This window comes from Tenrec ecaudatus, chromosome 1 (genome assembly GCF_050624435.1).
Source record: "Tenrec ecaudatus isolate mTenEca1 chromosome 1, mTenEca1.hap1, whole genome shotgun sequence".
NCBI lineage: Eukaryota > Metazoa > Chordata > Mammalia > Afrosoricida > Tenrecidae > Tenrec > Tenrec ecaudatus.
Genome location: NC_134530.1, coordinates 249,170,185 through 249,194,810, shown reverse-complemented (window position 1 = coordinate 249,194,810; position 24,626 = coordinate 249,170,185). Strand labels below are relative to the sequence as shown.

The 24,626-nt window shown below is 40.3% G+C and overlaps 1 protein-coding gene and 3 pseudogenes across 3 annotated transcripts in view; 1 reads left to right on the top strand and 3 right to left on the bottom strand.

The window, feature by feature from the left end:
* LIN9 (lin-9 DREAM MuvB core complex component) overlaps window positions 1-24,626 on the top strand; it is a 90,937-nt gene that overhangs the window by 8,264 nt on the left and 58,047 nt on the right. For 2 of the 3 annotated variants that reach the window (XM_075531035.1, XM_075531026.1), the window contains exons 2-4: window positions 4,699-4,731; window positions 6,969-7,060; window positions 13,948-14,052. In XM_075531035.1, the coding sequence (XP_075387150.1) occupies window positions 4,699-4,731; window positions 6,969-7,060; window positions 13,948-14,052 (230 nt within the window). The remainder of the gene's footprint in view (window positions 1-4,698; window positions 4,732-6,968; window positions 7,061-13,947; window positions 14,053-24,626) is intronic. The other variant, XM_075531044.1, reaches the window with a different exon arrangement.
* LOC142437419 (iron-sulfur cluster assembly 2 homolog, mitochondrial pseudogene) lies at window positions 15,688-16,074 on the bottom strand (annotated as a pseudogene).
* LOC142438272 (U6 spliceosomal RNA) lies at window positions 18,932-19,030 on the bottom strand (annotated as a pseudogene).
* On the bottom strand, window positions 19,922-24,437 carry LOC142429696 (large ribosomal subunit protein eL24-like; annotated as a pseudogene).

Sequence of the window (24,626 nt, the reverse complement as noted above, 5' to 3'; positions counted from 1 at the left end):
TGTTGAATGAATAGTTTCTTTTTCTTTAATAAGCGTTACTGCTCTCAGTGTTTTGTTGGGTGACTTTGAGTTGATTCCAGTTCATGGTGGTACCATTTGAAGGGGTGGAACTTCTTTATGGTAGTTTCATGGGATTTTCTTTGCTGTAATATCATGTGGCACAGTGATAACCACTTGGCTTGTTCATCAAGAGGCTAGCAGGCAGTTTCCATATGGATTACAGTTCTGGAAACCCTGTGGAAAATTCTCTCTTGCCTGTCGAGTCAATATGAGTTAGAATGACTGACTGCACGGCAATGGGTAATGTTCAGGAAAGCGATCGCCAGGTCTTCCGCCTGCTACGTGGGTGAGTTTGAAGTGCCGATCTTTCAGTTAGCAGCGAAGCTCTTAACCTGACGGACCATCAGAACTCATGCAATATACATGGCTGTTTGCACTGCCTACTAACGTTCAACAGTTGTTAGATACTGTCGAGCCAGTATCACAGTAGAGGGAAAAACTGCTTGGTCCTGTGCCATTTTCACAGTTGTTATGTTTGAGCCCACTGTTACACCAGTTGTGCCAATCCAACTCGTTGAGGGTCTTTCTTATATTCCACTGACCCTCTATTTGACCAAGCATGATGTCTTTTCTAGGCACTGTCTCTCCTGCCAACATATTCAGAGGACATCTTTAGTCCTCACCTCCTAAGAGCATTCTAGCTACACTTCCTCCAAGGCAGATTTGTTTTTCTTGCGGTCCATGGTCTCTCAGTATTTTCTCCAACACCATAATTCAAATGTATCCATTCTTCTCTACCTTATTCATCCCCCCAGCATTCCTATGCATATGAAGTGATTGAAAATGTGGTTTGTATCAAGTGCACCTTAGTCCTCAAAGTGACATCCTTGCACTTTAACACTTTGAAAGAGGTCTTTTGCAACAAATTTCCCAATGCAATGCATCGTTTGATTTCTTAATTGTTGCTTCCATGAGCTTTGTTTATAGATAAAAGTATAATGAAATCTCAGCAGCTTCTGTCTTTTCTCCAGCTATCATGGTGTTGTCTGTTGGTCCATTTGTGAAGATTTTGATTTTCTGTTTGAGTTATAATTCATACTGAAGATTGCATTCTTTGATCTTCATCAGTGAGTGCGTCAAGTCTTTTTTGCTTTCAGCAAGCAAGCTTGTATCATCTGCGTGTTTACAGGCTGTTAAGGAGTCTTCCTCAAATCTTGATGCTGCGTTCTTTTTTTACATAGCCCAGCTTCTTATATGTCAACATACAGAGCTAAGAAGTATGATGAAAGGATGTAACTCTAGTGCCCACTTATCTTGATTTTAAATATTCAGTATCCCTGGTTCTGTTTGAATGACTACCTCTTGATCCATGTGCAGGTTCTACATGAGCACAATGAAGTATTCTGGAATGCCCTTTCTTTTCGGTGTTAGCCATACTTGGTTATGATCCACGCTCTTTTTTGTAATCATTTTATTGGGGGGCTTGTAAACTCTTATCACAATCCATACATACATCAGTTGTGTAAAGCACATTTGTATATTCGTTGCCTTCATCATTCTCAAAGCATTTGCTCTCCACTTAAGTCCCTGGCATCAACTTCTCATTTTTTCCCCTCCTTCCGCTCTCCCCCTCCCTCATGAACCCTTGCTAATTTATAAATTATTATTGTGTCTTATCTTAAACTGTCTGATGTCTCCCTTCACCCACTTTTCTGTTGTCCATCCCCCAGGGAGGAGGTTATATGTAGATCTTTGTAATTGGTTCTCCCTTTCTACCCCACTCTCCTTCTACCGGCCCTGTATCGCTACTCTCTCCACTGGTCCTGAGGGGATCATCCGCCCTGGATTCCCTGTGTTTCCAGTTTCTATCTGTACCAGTGTACATCCTCTGGTCAGCCAGATTTTTAAGGTAGAATTGGGATCATCATAGTGGGGGGGGGGAGGAAGCATTTAGGAACTAGAGGAAAATTGTATGTTTCATCGGTGCTACACTGCACTCTGGCTCATCTCTCCTCCCTGCAACCCTTCTGTAAGGGGATGTGCAGTTGCTTACAGATGGGCTTTGGGTCCCCACTCTGCACTTCCCCTTATTTACAATGCTACGGTTTTTTGTTCTTTCATGCCTTAGACCTGATCCCTCTGGTACCTCGTGATCACACAGGCTGGTGTGCTTCTTCCATGTGGGCTTTGTTGCTTCGAGCTAGATAGCCCCTTGTTTATCTTCAAGCCTTTAAGACCCCAGATGCCGTATCTTTTGGTAACTGGACTCCATCAGCTTTCTTCACTACATTTGGTTATGTCCCATAGACTCTTTATTCACTGAGTGAGAAGCACTGCAGCCCAGTCTATCTCGAAGCAAGTGCTAGGGCTACTTGTAGCAGAATCCTCTGAGGAGTTTATTAAGAATACATGGCCACTATGTGGAGGAGCTTCCTGATTGTTCTAATATGCACTAAAGTTTATTCTGACTTGTCAGTGAATCCCTCCAACTTTGTTCTGTCCCCTCATGGCTGTTCAAGACTCCCTTTTCAGCTTGTTTCTTTACATGTTGCACATGTCTGCACTCTAGGCTGCCTAGGGACTCATTACCTGCTATGAGAGTTTGGATCATTTGAATTTTCTGTATTCGCTATTCCAGTACCAAGTCCAATTGTTGCTTCTCTAATCCACCTTGAATTGCTTCTATACATGTCTCCTTTCTCATTTCCTTCTGTAGGACCCATATTGCGTCTATCTTTACTCTTTTTCTGTCCTTTTTTCCCTACATCATCTTTCTCACAACTTTAGCAAAAATACCAAGTATCTCTTCATTTCTTCCAAATAGTATATATATAGCTTGAATTATCTACTAGTTATTTCTTTGTGTTTTATTTGTTAATATTTTATTATTTATTTATTTTGATTAATAAATTTTTTATTGGGGTTCATACAACTCTTACCACAATCCATACATACATCAATTGAGCAAAACACCCTTATACATTCGTTGCACTCGTCGTTCTCATAATTCATCTTCCACTTGGGTTCCTGGAATCAGCTCGGTTTCCTTCCCCCCCCCTACTCCTTCCTTCCCCCTTGATAGTTTATAAATAATTATTATATCTTACCCTCCCCGGCGTCTCCCCTCACCCACCTCCCCATTGCCCATATCCCAGAGAGGAGGTTGCACATAGATCTCCAAGATCGGTTCTCCCTTTCTACACCCCTTCCATCCTGGTGTCGCCACTCCTACCGCGGGTGTTGAGGGGTTTGTCTGTCCTAGATTCCCTGTGTTACCAGATCCCTACTGCACTGCTGTACATCCTCTGGTATAACCACGTCCGCAAGGTAGAATTGGGGTCATGATAGTTGGGAGGGGAGGAAGCGTTCAGGAACTAGAGGAAGGTTTTGAGTTTCATTGTTGCTACACTGAACCCTGAGTGACTCATCTCCTCCCCACTACCCCTCTGGAAGGGATGTCTAGCTGTCTACAGATGGGCATTGGGTCCCCATCACGCACTCCCCCTCATTCACGGTGATGTGATTCTCACCACCACCCCGCCTTTGTTGTTTGAGACCTGGTCTCCTCTGCCCTTCACGATCACCTATGTTGGTGTGCTGCTTCCGTGTGGGCTTTGTTGCTTCTGGGCTAGATGGCCACTTGTTTGCTTTCAAGTCTTTAAGTCCCCAGACGCTACATCTCTCAGTAGCCGGGCACCATCAGCCTTCTTCACACTTGCTTATGCACACTTTTGTCTTCATGGATTATGTGAGGAAGGTGATCACACAATGATTGTTTTTGTTACTTGGTGTCTGCTACATGGTCCATTCAACACCTTGTGTTCACTTAGGCCGTGTGCTTCTTCTCTGTGGGCTTTGTTGCTTCTGAGCTAGATGGCCACTTGTTTGCCTTCGAGCCTTTAAGACCCCAGACGCTATATCTTTTTGATAGCCGGGCACCATCAGCTTTCTTCACCACGTTTGCTTACACACACATCTGTCTTCAGTGATCATGTCGGGAAGGTGGGTATCATGTAATGACCGTTTAGCAGGGCGAGGTGCTATTGTATTGGGGGATTATTATTTTTGTAACAGTTTTATTGGTACTTAATCTACATATAATACAAGTCACTAGCTCAGTCTTATCAAGAAGAATTGTACAATTATCACACTGTAGGCTATGTGTATTTTCCCTTCACTTTTTTAAAAACTGAAACAACTTTAAAATGGTTAAAAAGGGAAGATTAAATAATAAGATAGTACATTTAAACCTAACTACATCTGCCATAATCGACTTTACAATACTTTCTGTCTGATAATCAGGCTCTTTCCATCCCTTGATAGTGGTCAAAGAGGGTTCACTGGAGGCTTAATCCATGTGTAGACTCTGCAAATAGATTCTGGGCTTCCACTGTCATCCATAGTCTTCTGGAAACCAGGTGTCCAAATGTAATCTCTGATACTATTCCCTCTTTGGCATTTGGATTTTGTTATTTACAAACCTTGATTCAGACAGGGCGGTGCACTTATTCCATGTGAACTTAGTTGATACCTTGTCTGCTAGTAATTTCTAGCTACATATCTCTCCATCACTACAAAACAGCAGTACTAAAATGAACTCAATCAACTTTTATCCCCTTACCAAGTTCCCTATCTCACTTTAATTGTAAAATAATTGACACATTTTAATTTTAAATATTGTTTTCTTTTTAATTGTAGGCTCTTCAGCAAAAGCCCTTGTCAGCTTAAAAGGTAAGAATGAAAATATTTTTAGATATGACAAAAGGCTCCAATTTTCATTTATTAAATTAATTTGAATATAGTGCTACTCCCTTCCCCAACAAGTTTTGATGCAGTAAAGCTTTTAAGTATCAGTGTTAACTGACAGTAACTTTGAATTCAAATGTTATTATTTGAGAATAAATCCTTAGGTGTTAAATTATTATTTTCAATCTAAATTATCCATTGGAATTTTTAATTAAACTTTACAGACAACTCTTAGACTTGAAACATTTAGTAGACAACTATGCTGGGATAGATGAGGGGCTTCAAAAAGTTCCTGGAAAAATTCCATATCTTTTTTCTTTTAATCATTTTACTGGGGGCTCATACAACTCTTATCACAATCCGTACATGCATCCCTTGTGTCAAGCACATTTGTACATTTGTTGCCATCATCATTCTCAAAAATTTGCTTTCTACTTGAGGTCTTAATATCAGCTCCTCATTTCCCCTCTCCCTCCCTACTCCCCTCTCCCTCATGAACCCTTGATAATTTATAAATTATTATTATTTTGTCATGTCTTACACTGTCCGACATTTCCCTTCACCCACTTTATGTTATCTGTCTCCTAGGGAGGGGGTTATATGTAGTCAGTTCCCCCTTTTATACCTTCAACCTCCCTGTATTGCCACTCTCACCACTGGTCCTGAGGGGTTCATCTGTCATGGATTCCCATATCTTTTAAGTCCATTTTCCCCTGAAATTTTTGATAGCCCTGCGTATATTGGAATGTTAATTTTAAATTTTTTTCTAAGTAACAATGGAAGACCCATGGCATAAAAAAAAATGATAGTATTCTTTTTTCTGTAGGTACATTAGCCCACTTTCTTAATATAATTTGTTTACCTCATGAGTTACCTTAGAGCCTCGCTAGACATTCTCACAAGTTCATTAGTACTTTTTGACTTTAAAGCCAACTCTATGTTGTGTTTTAGATTCGTGGTTTTGTAAATTAGGAAAACTGCCATTATCTTCCAGAAATCCTACGATCAATCCAATCCCATTGGTCTTCTTATTTTCTTCTTGAAAGTAAACATTTCCTTGAGAATGATTGGGGCAGGGAATGTTTGGATGTGCTTTATACAATTGATGTATGTATATGTATGGATTGTGGTAAGAGTTGTTGGAGTCCCTAATAAAATGTAAAAAAAGAAAAGAGAAAAAAATGATTAGGGCAAAGACTGTACAGACGTGCTTTATACAGTTGATGTATGCATATGTATGGATGGTGGTAAGAGTTGTATGAGTCCCTAATAAAATGTAAAAGAAAAAAAAAAAGAAAGTAAACATTTGTAAAAGTAGTCTAGTATTATATATTTTCCTGATATTGAACATTCCTTTTTTATAAATGCAACTTTGGAGAAATTCTATAAGTAATATCAATTCCTCTTAGCAAAAATAGAAGATGCTAATAAGCAAATGGAATTTTAAAAATAAAATGCATTGCCATTGAATCCATTCCTACTCAAAATAACCCTAAAACTGCTCCATAAGTTTCCAAGGCTGTTGTCTTTTTTTTCTGTAGTATTTATGGAAGCAGAGAGCTCCATTTTTCTCCTGTGAAGTGTTTGCATTTGAACTACCCACCTTATGCTTAGCAGTTAAGCACGTGCTATCAGGACTCCTTGAGCAAATAGAAGAAAATAAAAATAATGTTTTCATGTATGCTCATCCCAGGTTTCCTGTGTACCTCTCTATAAGTAAACACACCTTTAAAAATTAAACTCTCCCTTATTTTTATGACCCGCCTATAAACATTTTCTAGTTTGCATACAACTAGTTTGAATTCATGAAATAAACCCTATATTAATTTCAGTTTCATTATCCAGGATGTTACATATTTAACAAAAATAAAATTTTAAAATATGCTTTAAATTTAAGCTTAGAAGAATCTGTTTCATTGCCTTTATTGCAGTCAGAGTTATACTGATGATTTATGAAATAGTTGTTAGCAAACTAGAAAGGAAGAACTTCTGAAAACCAAAAAGAAAAGCCACCTATATTTTAGTCTAAACATTTCATACTTTTATAATGCATTGCCTTACCAGATGAGACAGCTTGACAAATAAATAGATCCAGAAGAGAGGTTTTGTTTGTATTAAACTAAAAGTACAGTTAGTATATTTTTTCAAATTGGCAACTCTTTCGAACCTATTGCTGTTATTAAAGTGTATAAAACATTACTAACAATGATTGTTGATTACAGAGGGAAGCTTATCTAACACATGGAATGAAAAGTACAATTCTTTACAGAAAACGCCAGTTTGGAAAGGCAGGAACACAAGTTCTGTGGATATGGTAAGGAATGACTTTTTCCTCACCTTTTAGAATAATGGTAGCTTATTTGTCTCTATTGTTGTCATACGCTAGTTTTAATAGCTTAGTGATAATTTTCCACGGTTGTTCCTAAGTTGAAAGCATTTGACTTCTTAAATATTAGCAGTATTTGGTCATATTTAGGTAAGTAATCTATAGTCATTGATAATCTGGTCATCATTAGGCAAGCTAAACATTTCCTAGTTTGCATATGACTAGAGTTGCATACAACTCTGAAGATTTCTTTGAATTAAAAAACCAAACAATTTCACTTATCAAGGACTTCATATAATTGGGTTTCATTTATGTGTTAAAATTTTTACATGGCTTTGGGTCCTGCAAAAAATTTTATATAAATAAGTAGTAAACTATTAAACTTTTATGTAAGTCAGTTTTAAATATGTTTAGGGATACGAAGTAGAGGTGATGATTATACAGTTGGCATGACGACTGATTTTGAGGCCTTTCCTCCTCCCGGGCTGATGTGATAATACTGAGCCAGAGGATATGAAGGTCATTCACGAAGAAAGCTTGGCGCTCGGGTAGATGGAATGGCCTGGGCATGTGAGCACTGTGGATATGTAGCACTTTCCCCACGCTTATCAGCACCCCTGTCATCACTGCCTTCTTCCTCTCTGCCTGTGTGGTCAGGGGAATGGAATGGATAAAAGGACTGGAGTATTGAGACCCTGAGTTGGCTTGATTCTAAGGGTCCATACCTCTATTTTCACCAGTTGGATTCTCCCCAGATGTAAGCATTAGGTTCATCCGAAGCTATTTGCATTTATCCTCCTTTCACATAGGCATAAAATTCTGTCTTAGGTGGTGGAGAAAAGATTTGAGAAAGAATGTGTATTTAATTGGTGTATCATTTGCATTGTTTTGCTGCATTAACAAACAAGAAGACACCGGCATGGAGCACTGAATTAACAGAGGATGCTGGGGCTGGGCCCAAGCCGAGTTCTGTTGACCTCTTCCCCAGAAGAAGGCAATATAAAGGACAGTATTGAAGATATAGCCTGGGCAGAGAGGCGCATCTGTGTAGACCACATGGGAGTGAACAAAGGTTGGGGTGGGGGGGGGGGGGAGAAAGGGGACTTCATCATGGCCACCAAGCCCCGGGGACAACATTCCTGCTCAGAGCAGTCAAGTGCACAGAGAGGACCATAGGGCTGACCCCACCACGAGACACAGTCCCTCACTGACCCATAGCGCTATGAGGGACAGCACTGGAAACACCGGGGAAATTGTTCCCAGGCTGCCCCATGCACAGTGGGGTGAAACACAAGGAGAGTGCAACAGGGCAGCAAGGGGAGCAAAGTAACCAAGTCCCCAAGGAATCCTGAAAATAGACTTCTGACTTGAGGGAAAGTGCTTGGCATTTCATCAGACTTGATCAGAAAACATACATAAGGACCAGCAGGCAGACCTGGGACTATTTATTGTTTTGTTTTTTTTCTTGTTCGTTTTTCTTTTTCCCTATGTCTATCTATATAAGATAGGCAGGACAAACAATCTCCAGGAGAAAACAACGGGACCAGTGAGTGGTTCCAGGGGGAGATGGGAGAGGAGGGGGTGGAAAGGGGGAGTGGAGAAGGCAACAAACTCAAGGATAAGGGAACAATAAGATATCTAAAATTGATGGTGAGAAGGGTGTATAATGCCTGGTGTGGTTCAATTAAGTGCAGTGTATCCAAGAGGAATTACTGAGAGCCAAATGGAGGCTGAGCATGATAGTAGGATAGGAAGGTGAAAGGAAATGGAATAAAGAAATTGGAGGCAAAAGCTATTTATAGAGGTCTAGCTGTAGGCATGTATATATGTAACTATACTAATATATAATGAAAGGGATAGAGGCCAATATACATATCTTCATATGTTGAGTATTAATAGCAGATGGACTTTGGACCTCTACTCAAGGCCTCCCTTAACACAAGAACATTTTGTTTTATAACCTGGCACTCTTTGATAATCACCTTCCCTACATAATTGCTGAAGACAAAATGTGTGCATAAGCAAATGTGGTGAAGAGAGCAGATGGTGCCTGGCTGTCAAAAGATATGGCATCTGGGGTCTGAAGTCTTGAGGTTACACAGAAGCAAACGAAGAGGGAAGGAGAGAGAGTAGGACACATCCTGGCCCACCAAGCCCCAAGGACGATATTCCTACTCTGAACAGCCAATGCACAGAGAGGACCATAGGGCCGGACCCACCACGAGACTCAATGTCTCTCATTGACCCGTAGCCCTACCGGGGACAACACTGGAGACACAGTGCAGGAATTGTGCCTGATTTGACCCCACCACACCTGGACGAAACAGTAAAGGCGTGCAGCAGAGCAGCAAGCGGAGCAAAACAATGAAGTCCCTGAGGAATACCAAAAATAGACTTTGGGGCCAGGGTATGGCACCCCATTCGACTCAACTGGGAAACATTCATAGAGATGAACAAACAGACCTGGAACAATTTATAGGTTTTTCTTTTTTGTTGTTGTTTTATTTTGCTTTGTTTTGTTTATGTGCTTATTGTTTTGCATGTCTATTTAGATAAGGTAGGTGGGGTAAACAATTGGGAGGAGAAAACAAAAGGACTGGAAGTTCCGGGGGACATGGGAGAGGGGGAGGTGGGGTAAAGAAAGGCTGTTGTCAACAAACGCAGGGACAAGAGAACAACAAGTGATCTAAAATTGATGGTGAGGAGCATGTAGGATGCCTGGTGGGGGTTGATCAAGTGCAATGTAACAGAGGAATTACTGAAACCCAAATGAAGGTCGAACATGATAGTGGGACAAGAGGAAAGAACCAGGAGGCAAAGGACATTTATAGAGGTTTAAATACAGATCTGTATATATGTAAATATATTTATAATAGAGAAATAGATCTGTGTATGTATAATTATATGTTAAGTATTAAGGTAGCAGGTGGACATTGGGCCTCTACTCAAGTACTCCCTCAATGCAAGAATATTTTGTTCTAATAACCTAGCATTATGGGATGCTCAGCTTCCCGACACGATCGCTGAAGACAAAATGGGTGCATAGTAAATGTGGTGAAGAAAGTTGATGATGGTTCCCAAAAGATAGAACATCTGGGATCTTAAAGGTTTGAAGATAAACAGCAATCTGGTTGAGAAGCACTAAAGCACACCATCCTGTGTGATCATAAGGTGTTGATAGATAGGATCAGGTATCAGGCATCAAAGACCCAGACAAAAAATCATATCAGTGTGAATAAGGGCTAGTGCAGAGTGGAGACCCAAAGCCCATCTGTAGACAATTGGATGTCCCCCCACCGAAGGGTCACAAGGAAGAGACGAGCCAGTCAGGGTAGGGTGAAACAAACAACTTTCCTCTAGTTCTTTAATATTCCTTCCCTCACTAGTATAACCTCAATTCTACCTTACACATCCAGGATAGATAAACCCCTCAGGGCCAACAATGAGACTAGAGATACCAGGAGGATAAAGGGAAGGCTGGAAGAGAAAAGGGGAAGCGACCATAAGGATCAACATATAACCCCCTCCCAGGGGGACGAACAACAGAAAAGAGGCTGAAGGGTGACAGAGGGTGATGTAAATATGAAAATTATAATCTAACTTATCAAGGGCTCATGAGAGAGGGGGAGGGAAATGAGTTGAAATCAAGGGCTCAAGTAGAAACTGCTTTGAAAATGATGACAAGATATGTGCTTGACAATGGATGTGCTTGACACACTGGATTAGTGTATGGATTGTGATGGGAGATGTAAGAGCGCTCAATAAAAGTGTTTACCGTATATACTCGTGTATAAGCCACGATTTTAAGCACAAAAACGTGCAGAAAAACGGGTTTGGTTTATACATGGGTCAGTGGCATGCATGGATGTCATCTGGTCAAGCCTGACTAACAAAAGCAGGAAATCTCATGAAACCTGACATAGAGTTAATAGCAAAGTGGGTTCGAGATGCGTGGGAAGACATTCCAGAAGACATGGTGTGACGTGCCTTCCAGAAATGTAGTATTAGTAATGCTATGGATGGCAGTGAAGACTGCGCTTTGTATGAAAATGACAGCAGTGATGGTGATGACGGCGATCTCAGTGAGGACAGCGTCTATGATGACCCCACACCAGCTGAAGCTCTGCGTTGGGATACGGATGATGATGAGGAATCCAGTTTTGAAGGATTTTAACTCTACATTTTAGCTTGGTTGCTGACTGAGCTCAGGGAATAGTATTCTTAAGGTATCATTGTTGATACTTTATTGTTTTTGTGGAACCTATTTTCTACTTACTGTGCTGGTTTACTAATGTTAAATGACTTGTTCTTTTATTTATGTTTTTTATTTAAAATAAATATTTAAATACATTACCCCACTGATGTCTCAATTTTTAGTAATTTTATTTTCATTTGCTTATTGAAACTCACCAATAGCTTCTGCATTTTCCACCCTAAGCTTATACTCGAGTCAATCAGTTTTTCTGGTTTCCCAGGTAATAATTAGGTACCTCGGCTTATACTCGGGTCGGCTTATATTCGAGTATATACTGTAATTTTTTTAAAAAGAAGCATACAACTTTAGGTCTTTAATGTTCCCCCCCCCACTATTATAACTCCAATTCTACCTTATAAATCTGACTAGACCAGAACATGCACATGGGTACAGATAAGAGCTCGAAACAGGGAATCCAGGACAGATAAACCCCTCAGGACCAATAACGAGAGTAGCGATAACCAGGAGGATCCAATCCCAATGATCGACATATTAACACACATAGGTGGGGGGCGAACAACAGAAAAGTGGGTAAAGGGAGACAGTGGACGATGTAAGACATGAAAAATTTTTTTACAAATCAAGTGTTCACGAGGGAGGGAGGGAGGGAGGGGGAGGGTGGAGATAGGGAGAAAAATGAGCTGATACTAAGGGCTCAAGTAGAAAGAAAATGTTTTGAAAATGATGGCAACATGAGTACAATTGTGATTGACACATGGATGTTTCTATGGATTGTGATAAGAGTTGTAAGATCCCCCAATAAAATGATGATTAAAAAGAGAAAAAGAAGAAGAAGGCTTGAGATTAAACAATCAACTATCTAGGAGGGAAGCAAATAAACCCACATGGAAGAAGCACACCAGCCTGTGTGATCATGAGGTATTTAAGGGATCAGGTATCAAGAGATCCAAGACAAGCAACGATATTGATGCAAATGAGGGGGTTGGAGTGGAGACCCAAAGCCCATCTGTAGACAGTTGGACATCCCCCACCACAGAACGGTTATAAAGAAGGGATGATTCAACCAAGGTGTAGTATAGCACTGATGAAACACACATCATTTCTCTAGTTCCTGAATTCTTCCTCCTCCCCACTACTATGACCCAGTTCTACGTTACAGGAGAACATACATTGGTACAGATAAGAGCTCAACACATGGCATTCAGGAAAGATAAATCCCTCAGGAACTAAAGTGGGAATAGTGATATCAGTAGGGCAGGGGGATGGTCATGGAGGGGGAAGGGGGAGAAAGGGGAACCCATCACAAGATTGGATATATAACCCCACCCCTACCCCAAAGGGGACAAATAACAAAAGTGGGTGACGGGAGACAAGGGACAGTGTAAAATACGAAATAATGATGATATATAATTGATGAAGGATTCATGAGGGTGAGGGAGGAGGGGTAAAAAGAGAAGCTTGTCCCAAGGGCTCAAGTAGAAAATGTTTCGGGAATGATGGCAACATATGTATAAATATGTTTGATACAATTGATGTATGGCATGCTATAAGAGCTGTAAGAACCCCCAATAAAATGATTAAATAAATTATAAATAACAAACCCTCTAGGATACACTGAATCTAGGATACACTGTGGATTTTTCATGTTATAAGACTTTTAAGTTCATAATGTGATTGTTCTTTTTATTTTTAAATGTTCTACAGGTACTTAATGGGTGTCCTTTATAGGTTTCTTACATTTATGTCCACAAATGGAAGCTCAGTGAATACTTTTGGCAGCATAACTAGTATAATATATATCTTGGGGTGACAGCGAGTCTTTTTTGGGTACTGTTCGAGAATAATCTGGTATTTTACCACTAGCCTAGCCCTATTCAGATACATCATGTGCTATAATCAACTGTTATTAACCTATATGCCAACATAATGAGTTAGAATTTCCCAAATTTCATCTTTATCTTCACCATTCAGGGGTACCAGTGCACTATGGAGAATAGGATTTTAATTCAGTCCTCACCTAAGTATTTCATTAATAAATAGATTACACAAATAGCTATCTTAGTGCTTTCTAAATCTAATGTAATTGATATTGTGTGCTTTGTGTGCCCCCTTTTGTCTTTCCATATAGCTGATAGTCTAGAGCAGGGGCTCTCAACCTTCCTCATGCCGGGACCCTTTCATACAGTTCCTCAGGTTGTGCTGACCCCCAACCATCACATTATCTATTTATTTATTTATTTAAACAATTTATTGGGGCTCATACAATTCTTATCACAGTTCATACATATACATACATCAATCCATAACATTATTTTTGTTGCTACTTCATAACTGTAATTTTGGTACTGTTATGAATCAGGTGGCCCCTGTGAAAGGGTCATTTGACCCCCCAAAGGGGTGGCGACCCAAAGGTTGAGAACCACTGGTCTAGAGTTAGCTATACTTTTCAAATATAGGCATATGTTCTACAATAAAGGAATATGTTCAGCTTTTTCATTAATGAAAAAAATTGGGGCCATAAGCTAATAACAAGGAGTACAAGGAAAAAATTCTAAAATTGATTGTGGTACAACACTTCTTGATATGATGGAACTATTGAATTGTATAATATTTGGATTATGTCCCAGTAAAACTATTGAAAGCAAAATTTCTACCATAGCCTTTCAGAAATTCGAAACGAAGTCGACTCTTTTCTGATGAAGATGACAGGCAAATAAGTACAAGGTCACCTAAAAGAAATCAGAGAGTGGCGATGGTTCCTCAGGTATGTGGCTGGATTGTTACTCTTAAGCAAGAGCCATCGCTCAGCTTCATCAAGTGCGTGTTTGTTGTTCTATTTTCAATAATAGTTCTTTCATTTGAAACAGTCTTCAGCTCAGCTTCTATTATAGTTACTAAGAAAGGTATTGATTGACTTTGAAACTGAGTAGAAGCTAGTTTGCAAGCCTGTTTATACAACCTTTTCTTTTAAACATGGAGATAGTGAACATGAAGCAAATGGATTTGGCCATATGGAATCAGTTTGGACTTTGCAGGAAATGAGTAGAGAAAAAATACTTTATCACTGATAATATATAGAAATTTACTTTATCCAACAGATAAAAATGTAAGTGTGTATGTGTGCCCATCGAGGCTTGAGTATTATTTTTGCCTGCCCCCTGCTCCCTTTTTCTTATTTCCCAAAGGATATATTACCCTTTCACCTAAAAGTTAACACTTGTCTACCCTCCAGCTTATTACCTTCTTTCCCTCTTTCTCCTTCCCACTCCTGGTAACCATTAAAGTTAGTTTCTTTTGGTATGGAAACCCTTTCTTTTTTTCCCCCATATAACAGTAATCTCATGTAATAGTTATCTTTTTGTGATGGACTAATTTCACTCAACATAATGTCCTTTAAATCCATCCATGTCATGAGACGTGACTCACTTACTTACATCATTCTGCTTCAGTGATGTCTAGTCTTCCATTGTGGGTATGTACCAAAGTTTATCCATTCTGCTCTCAGTGGCATTTAGGTTGTTTACATCTGCTTGTTGTTATGAGTAGTGCTGCGATGAACATGGGTGAGCATATATCTGGTTTTACTCCTTATTTCTGTAGTCTTTATACCAAATAGTGGGATTGCTAGGTCATATGATATTTTTGTTCCCATTTGTTTGAAGAAGTGCCATGCCCCTACCCACAGTGGTTGTTCTGTTTTACAATCCCACTAGCAGTGTATGAATGCTTCAATCTCTCCTCACCTTCTCCAGCATTTGTTCTTTTCTGCTTTTTAAAACTTTGCTGTCAGTTCTGAGGTGAGGTGTTCTCTCATTGTTTTGATTTGCATCACTTGGATGGCTAGTGATTGGGAGCATTTCTTTTGTGTTTGTTGGTTGCTTGAATGCCATTTTGGGTGAACTGTCTCATTGTGTCCTCTGTCCACTTTTATTTTTTTCCTTTCTAAAGATAGCTTTTATATAATACATAGCAGTCCACATATGTACAAGCAGCTCTGAAGGCCAGAACAGTAACTCCAAATTTTGGAGCCTGGGAGGCTCTGTAGATTATACTGGGTTTCCTCCAGTGATTCAATCTGAAGAAACAGCTCTGGAGACAGGAACTTAGAAATGAAGGGCTGGGGGCCGGGGGCTGGGGATGGAATTAAGAGTACAAGCATCACATTTTGAAAACTGGAGTGACAGAACATAGCACTGGTGGGCTGAGGGAAGTCTATCTGAGAAAGGACCATGATTAGGAGACAGACCTCAAGGGTCCTACGAATGCCAGGTTCCTCCAGGTGATGGAAGCGGTGGCCGTGTCCGGGTCCCTCCTCCTCACCTCAGACTTTGATGGAGAACGAGGACCCACAGGAGCAGCCTTGCTGTGCATGGGGATTGTTCACCACTTGAAAGGAGCTTCAGATAAGTTCTTGGCCGAAGTCCACCTGGGCCCCTTTGACGAAGGCCAGCCTATCAGAGTCAACTACCACTCTTGCCCCACCCTGTTCAAACACCCTATCGTCCAGGTTGACAACTGTATCCAGTGAAAATTTGTATTGGAATCCGGAACATCCTCCTCCTTCCACCTGCAGTCTGAGGAATTCTGGCCCTTCGGTGATTTCCAAAAGCCTCTGGACACAGCTGTCGGTGAGATAGATGTGCCACTCATTGGCCTGGGGGCTGGAGAATGACGTTTCCCGACGCACCTGAGGCCAGGGGAAGGCCCCGGGGAGCCTGTACCTTGGCCAGCAAGTGACCTCTCTCAGGGCAGTGGCTGCCAGGGATAACCCCCAGGCGGCCGCCATCTTTCTTCGCAAAATCCCCTCTGCCCACTTTTAAATGGAAGTAATTCATCTCTTTTCTTGTTTAAGTGTTGAAGTTTTCTTACAGATTCTAGATATTTTTTCTCAATCTGTAGGTTCCAGAAGAGGAAAATTTATAGCAAGAAATCATTTCTCCTTTATTTCTGACATCATTTTTTTTAAAGTGGACATGTAAAAATCAAAGGAATGAAAATTGGAAAAGGAAATACTAATTGCAAGAATAATTATTTCTCCTTTCAAACTTCTAATTCTGTTATAATCTGTTCCTAGTTTCAGTATTTTCTAAAAGTGTTATCAAACAAGATTTTCTAATAGGGTGGGTCGTAATTGAGCATTTTCTCAATCAAGGACCTGATATCAAACAAAGGTATCATTGAGGGAATGAGTTGCTGGTCCTGGAGGCTTATGACCATGGTCTCAGGAGACACAAGGTCAATTGAAAGACATGTTCTAGATCCTTCTTAAGTTTATTAGTGACTGGGTCTTAAAAGCTCGAGCTTGGTCATTTAAGGTTGGTTTTCCCTGTGTAGAGGAAAGAAGAGTGATGAAAATCTAAGATACCTGGGAACCATTATTTCACTATACTGGTGATCATGCAAATATCAGCTTCCAAGACTCTTGAAACCAAAACTAGGTGGTACAAATCTACCACTACAACTGCTCTAAAAAGGATCACATTAAAAGGTCCTAGATATAGTAGATTAAAAATTGGAACAAACTCAAAATCATGAAAGAGTAGGTTTATTAACTGAATAAAATCTGATGGAACCCCTGAGGCCATGGCCCTTGGTCACCCTTTAAGTCTAGTACTGAGTATATCCCTGTAGCTCAAATTACAACAATAGACAAGGCTATAAGAGGAATAATAGTAATATTCACGAGAACCAGTGGAGAGGTCTGAGGGGCCGGCCTCAATCCCAACTACCTGAAACCTGCCCCTCCCCCCAGAAGAATTTATTTCAGAGGACAGCACTGAATCTGCAGCTCTGGGAGGGGGACATATCTGATCAGAGCACACAGGAGCAAATGAAGGGGGAGGAAGAGAGAGTAGAGCACATCCTGGCCCACCAAGCCTTGAGGAAGAGATTCCCGCTCAGAGCAGCCAATCCACACAGAAGACCACATGGCTGGCCCCACTATGAGACATGACATCACTCACTGACCCATATCCCTACAGAGGACAACACTGGAGACACAGTGTGGGAATTCGCTCAATCTGATCCCGCCACTCCGAAGCAAAACACTAAGGGTGTGCAACAGAACAGCAAGGGGAACAGAGCATTGAAGTCCCCAGGGAATACCAAAAATAGACTTTGGGGCCAGGGCTTGGCACCCCATCAGACTCGACTGGAAAACATGCCTAAAGGACAACAAACAGTCCTAGAACTAACTACAAGCTTTTCTTTCTTGTTGTGATTTGTTTTGTGTTTTTTTTTTGGTCATTGGCTTGTTGTTTAGTTTTATGTTATTGCTTGGTTTTGCTCTGTCTTGTTTTTGTGCATGTAATTATCTCCACAGGTCTGTCTAAATAAGATAGGCTGGTGAACAATCTGGAGGAGAAAACAACGGGACCGACAATTCTGGGGGGACTTGGGAGAGGAGGGAGGTGGGGGATAGGTAGAGGTGTTAACAAACCCAGGGACAGGGGAACAACAAGTGATCCAAATCGGTGGTGAGGAGGGTGTAGGAGGCCTGAAACCCTAATGAAGACTGAACATGATAGTGGGACAAGAGGAAAGTCATAGGAAATAGAGGAAAGAACTAGGAGGTAAAGGCATTTATGGAGGTCTAAATAAAGGCATGGGCATATGTAAATATATGTGAGAATGTAGAAATAGGTATATATGCATATATGTATAGATTTAGTATTAAGGTAGCAGATAGACATTGGGCCTCCACTCAAGTACTCCCTCAATGCAAGAATACTTTGTTCTATTAAACTGGCATTCCATAATGCTCACCTTCCTGACATAATCGCTGAAGACAAAGCGGGTCAATAAGCAAATATGGTGAAGAAAGCTGATGGTGCCCGGCTATCAAAAGATACAGCGTCTGGGGTCTTAAGGACTTGAAGGTAAACAAGTGGCCACATAGCTCAGAAGCAACAAAACCCACATGGAAGAAGCACACCAGCCTGCGTGATCATGAGGTGCTGAAAGGATCAGTTATCAGGCATCAAAGAACAAAAAATATCTTCATGAATGAAGGGGACTGCAGGGTGGAGACCCAAAGCCCGTCTGTAGGAAATTGGACATCCCCTTATGGAAGGGTCGGTCGCAGGGAGGAGATGAACTAGTCAGGGTGCAATGTAGCAATGATGGAACATACAATTTTCATCTAGTTCCTAAATGCTCTTTCCCACCCACTATCATGGTCTCAATTCTACCTTATGAATTCAGCTAGACCAGAGGATGTACACTGGTACAGATAGGAACTGGAAATAGGGAATCCAGGGCGGATAATCCCTTCAGGACCAATGGTGAGAGTGGCAATACTGGGAGGGTGGGTTGGAAAGGGGGAACCGATTACAAGGATCTCCATATAACCTCCTCCCTGGGGAGGGACAACAGAAAAGTGGGTGAAGGGAGGCATCAGACAGTGCAAGAGATAGGAAACACGTGGGATATATTTGGGGGCATTGTGAAGAATGAGATGAAAATGTATGAATTGTTTAATGTAAAACTGATGACCTACTCTGTAAACTCACAACCACTTCACAGTAAAACAGTTAAAAAATAACAAAAGTCCCATATGTCCACTAAAAGATAAAAAACCCTTACAAACCATTAGGATAATTTAAAATAATAAAATGTTTTAAAATCCATACTGAACTTTAAATATATATATGGAACACTTCACAAACTTGCATGTTATCCTTGTATAAGGGCCACGTTAATCTTCTATGTATTCCAATTTTAGTATGTACTGCTGAAGCAAACATGAACTTTTTTCTTTTAAATGTCATGAATCAAGATGCAATTCGATTTATCAAGTATTCTATGTTATTTAGCAAGTTTTAAGTTTATCAGCATCTGCTTTATTTATTCAGGAGTAATGTTAGGTAATACATGTTCAGAATCATAGAATCTTCCTAATGGAAAATTCCTTTTGTTTTGTCTTACTGTATGTTTTACCTTACAGTCTATTTGGACGGATAATAATACAACTGTACCAGCTTGTTAAAAAAATGCTGCATCAGCTTTCTTTCCGTCAGTCTATCGCTCTTTATACTTTTTAAGGTACTTATTCCATTTGATGCAAATTTGAGTCTCTTAGCTAATATGGTAAGAGTTAGTGTGAGTCTCTTATAGACAGTGTGTTGATGGGTTCTGTCTTCTTATCTGTCCTATCCTCTGTTGCTTTCTCTTTTTTCATCTGTTTTTAAATCCTCAGTGTAATTGTTGGCAGGTATGAATTTATTGTTGTCATATGATTTAGTGCGTATGTGTGTGATGCTGCTGCTGATTTCTTCTACCTAAGTTTTTGTGTTCAGTTTATTTTGTGTGTTCTTTATTCATAGTTTCATTGACATATAATTTACATATTATACAATTTAATCATTAAGAACAGTAGTGTAAGAACGTTTTCTTCTTGTAGTTATTCGTTTGTGTGGTTTTGAAAAAACAATTTTCTTCATTGCCGTTGTTTTAGGGCTTACCATTTGTATGATTCCCCTTTCTTGTTAGTGAGATAGTGTATTGCATTTCTTTGAGGTTACCTTGTAGCTTATTAATTTCTTTCCAAGTTTAAAGCAGTGTGCTCTAGCTTCAAATCTACTTGACTTCCTCTCTACCGCTTCTTTTTTTTTTTTTAATAATTGCTTCTTTATTAGAAAGTCTCTGCTGCCGACTTAGCGTTTTCCACCGACACGGGGAGCGGACACTTGCACGGGCTGCACAATCTTTGGCTTAGGTGCTGCCTTGGTGGGGGCCTTAGTAGCGGCCATTGCTGTCTTTTTAGAGGCTGGCTTTGCCTTTTTTGCTTCCTTGGCAGCCCTGATGGCCTGTTCTCGCTGGGCCTTTCTAACCTCAGGCTTCTGATTCCTCTTGGCCATGATATCAGCAAGAGACGCACCCGTGATGGCCCTCTGGAATTTGACTGCACGGCGGGTTCTTTTCTTTTGAATGTCTTCCGATGCCCCTTCTGGTGCTTCCTCCTGCAGAGGACGGTCCAGTCTCTCTGCCGAGGGTTCCTCTGGGAAAGGAATGCCCACTCGCATTGTGCATTCAGGAACTGGAAAACCTTTCCGTCGGTCCTGGCGTGGCGCCCCCGTGCCCGGGGTAAACCTTGTACCCGCTGAAAGCTGCGCATATCGACCTTCATGGCTCCGGCAGCAGAGGGCCGGGGAACCATTTTTGTATTTTTATCACTAGTAATTATTACTGAAAATTGATTGCATATTTAATTTCACTCTGGGGGATTTGGTAGAATTCTTTCACCACTGGCTTTAGTGTTTGGTATGTAAATTTGAATAATAGTTGTATTGAATGATTTTTCTTTTGTAGATATATCACTTACACATTGTACTTCAGAATTGCTCTTAAATTGCTCTTTTTGATAATAAGTGCAATATCTTTTCTCTTGAATTTGTCATTCTTGGCATAGTAAGCATTGTATTTGATTCAAAATGGCCAGTCTATTTCAGGTCATATTCCTCATGAAAATATTTTTGGTATTTTACTATTGAATATGATTCTGAGATTGAGATGGAGAGGATGTGTTATGTATTTTATCAGGTTAAAACATTTGTTTCTATGTTCTTGTCCATTGTTGCTAAAGATTTGTTAATTTACAAAAATTTTTTTATTAATAATGAACTTTCCTGAGCCTCCCACTCCTGTTTTCTATGTATTTTTTCACTAATCCTTTTTATTTTCTGGATTCTACTTGCTTTGGATTTTCTTTATTTTTCTTCTACTTTCTTCAGGTAGAATTGTAGGTTGTTTATTTGTGACATTTTCTTTTTTTCTTTTTCTCATGTACTCAGGTTTTTTTTATGTTTTTAAACATTTTATTATTTTTTAAGCATTTTATTAAGGGCGCATACAACTCTTATCACAGTCCATACATATACATACATCGATAGTATAAAGCACATCTGTACATTCTTTGCCATAATCATTTTCAAAGCATTTGCTCTCCACTTAAGCCTTTTGCATCAGGTTCTTTTTTTCTAATATACCGTATATCCTCAAATATAAGCTGACCCGAGTGTAAGCCAAGGTACCTAATTATTATCGGGGAAACCAGAAAAACTGACTGACTTGAGTATAAACCTAGGGTGAAAAATGCAGAAGCTATTGGTGAGTTTCAATAATCCAAACAAATGAAAATAAAATTACTAAAAATTGAGACATCAGTGGGGTAATGTATTTAAATATTTATTTTAAATAAAAACATAAATAAAAGGACAAGTCATTTAATATTAGTAAACCAGCACAGTAAGTGGAAAACAGGTTCCACAAAAACAATAAGGTATCAACAATGATACCTTAAGAGTACTATTCCCTGAGCTCAATCAGCAACCAAGCTAAAATGTAAACAGTTCAAATCCTTCAAAACTGGATTCCTCATCATCATCCGTATCCCAACGCAGAGCTTCAGCTGGTGTGAGGTCATCATAGACGCTGTCCTCACTGAGATCGCCGTCATCACCATCACTGCTGTCATTTTCATACAACGTGCAGTCTTCACTGCCATCCATAGCATTACTAATACTACATTTCTGGAAGGCACGTCGCACCATGTCTTCTGGAATGTCTTCCATGCATCTCAGACCCACTTTGCTATTAACTCTATGTCAGGCTTCATGAGATTTCCTCCTTTTGTTAGTCGGGCTTGACCAGATGACAATCCATTCATGCCACATCCTTCGCACACTTTCTTTAAAAGGCTTATTCAAAGATAAATCCAGAGGCTGCAGTACAGATGTAAGCCTACCTGGAATAACGGCTAAAGTAACTTTACTAGATTTTGCCAATGATTTTATGTCATCCGATAGGTGGACTCTGACCATACCCCAAACAAGTAACGATGGCTTTTTCTTTAAGTCTGCTCCTGGTCGTCGGTTCCAAATTTCTTCCAGCCATTTTTTTTTCCATCTTCATCCATCCAACCTTTGACATGTGCACGCACAGTAATTCTTGGTGAGAAATTGACCTTTTTAGGCAAGGTCTTTCTTTGAAAAATAATGACAGGACGCAGCTTAGTTCATTAGCCAAACATGATAGAACAACTGTAAAGTGTTTTTTGTTTCATTTCCTGGGGTTTTGGGAAAAATGTTTTTTTCTCCTAAACTTGCCACAGTTCTGTTGCTTGGAAGATAGTTGCTTGGAAGATCAAAAGTCATAGCAGTTTCATCCATATTCCCAATATCTGCCAGGTCATAATTATAAATCCTTCTTTGTTTTATAATAAATGACTGGAATGACATAATTTTTTCTTCAAGGTCTTGTGGCAATTTCTGGGAAATCTTTGTTCTTTGTCTCAAACATACCGGTAGGCCAAACCTATTCATGAAGCGGGTACACCATCCTGCTGACGCAGCAAATTTTTCAATGCCTGGTGCTTTATATTTGTCATCCTTAGCCATTTGTAGAGCACGTATGTGGATTCCCATGCGTGTTATGCAGTAACCATTTTGATGACACTCCATAACCCATTTATGCAATTCACTCTCTAGAGCCCCATAAAAAGACGTTAGTTAAACCACGATGAGCTTTTTTGGCTTTTGGAATCTGTTCGAAGTCAGCCTTCATTTTCCGCCACTCCCTCACTTGCTTTTCGTCAACACAGATTTCCCTCCTTGCAATTCTGTTATTCCTCTCTTCTACTCTTGACACAACCTTCCTTTTGAAACCAGCCTCATATAACTGACTTTTTGTTTTGGTTCAAGAGTATCCATTTCTAATAGGATTAAAAAAAACAAACAAGAATTTGAAAAAGAACTTTCATGGTAATGACACTCTCCTCCCCCCCAACCCCCCGCGACGGGGAGGTGGGTGGGGTGGAGCGGGGGTCCATGCAGGTGGGGATGCGGGATGTGAATTAACATAGACCAGAGGGAAGAGATGTAGTGGAGCCACAGACACATCCTTACCAGTTCAGCTGGTAATCACTATGGGTGTTAATCACTATGGGTGCTTCTCTGACTTGGAGTTGTCCACGTCATAGGACAGCTCTGATTGGTTTGATGTGAGTAAACAAGCATTCAAAGCCCTGCAGTGTCCGCGGGGCTTTGAATGGACAGGGGAGAAACAGCAATCACCTGTGAGATAATGGGCGCTCATTTGTTACCTGAGATGGGGGGCAGCAAGATGTTACACCTGGCTGGGGTACCACTAACCCGTGTATAAGCCGAACCCCACTTTTTCAGCACATTTTTTGTGCGGAAAAACTCGGCTTATACACAAATATATACAGTAGGTGTTCACAACTATAAATATTTCTATTGCTTTAGATGATTCAACTAAGTGTTGATACATTATAATGCATCTTATGTGGAGACTTTCTTCCCTCTTTTTAACTTTAATTTTTTCTTTGATTTTATTGAGAGCTCTTACAGATGTCATAATATTTCATAGTTCAGTCACATCAAACAGTACCATACAATTGCTACCACAATCGCTTTTAAAACTCTTTCTTGAACTCCTTGGAATCAGCTCCCCTTTTTTCCCCCAACCACCCCTACCCTTATGTATTTATTTCTTTATTTTTGCCATATCAAATACCATCTGCTGTCTCCTTTCATATAGTTCTTGTTAACTACTCTTGAGTGGAGTTACACAGTCATTCATGTTATCAGCTTCCCCAAACCCCACCCCCCTTCCCATACCCTAAGGGTGGTAATTCTGATGTTAGGGGTTGGAAGGAGAGGTGAAGTTGGGGAATTTGATTATCTTGCTACCATTTGCTGAAGTGTCCTCAGAAACTGCCTTAGGAGCTGATACCAAGGGTTCAAGTAGAAAGCAATTGTTTTGAGAATGATAATGGCAACAAATGTACAAATGCGCTTGACAGGATGGATGGATGGATGGATGGATGGATGGATAGATTGTGAGTACAGTTGTATGAGCCCCCCAATAAAATGATTAAAAAAAAAAAGAGAAACTGCCTGAGCTCCGTATCCACAGCCAGGAGAAGCCAAGAGCTCTGCTTTGCTCTCTGGGTTGTTCACAGTTTTCTCGCCTCCTCCACATCTCTGATCTGCTACCAGTCTCCAGGTCACTAGCCTGCTTCAGATATCCACCCTGCTCCAGATCTCTGGCCTGCTCTGGATCTCCAGCTAGCAGCCACTTCCTCTTGACTTTCTCATCTTCAGCTCTGCAGTGTCTGTCCTCTCGCATCTGTCAGTGCAAGCGCACTGACCCTCGCCTCCATACTTCCTTCTTTGGTAGACAACTGACCCTGCTCATTACCCAGTGCCAGGTGGAGAGATTGCCTGCTTGGTGCCCCAGGCTGTACCTCTGGCGACTTTTTATAATCAAAATTTTGTTGAATCGTAATAAAGTAATTTATAATGAATATTAGTGAAT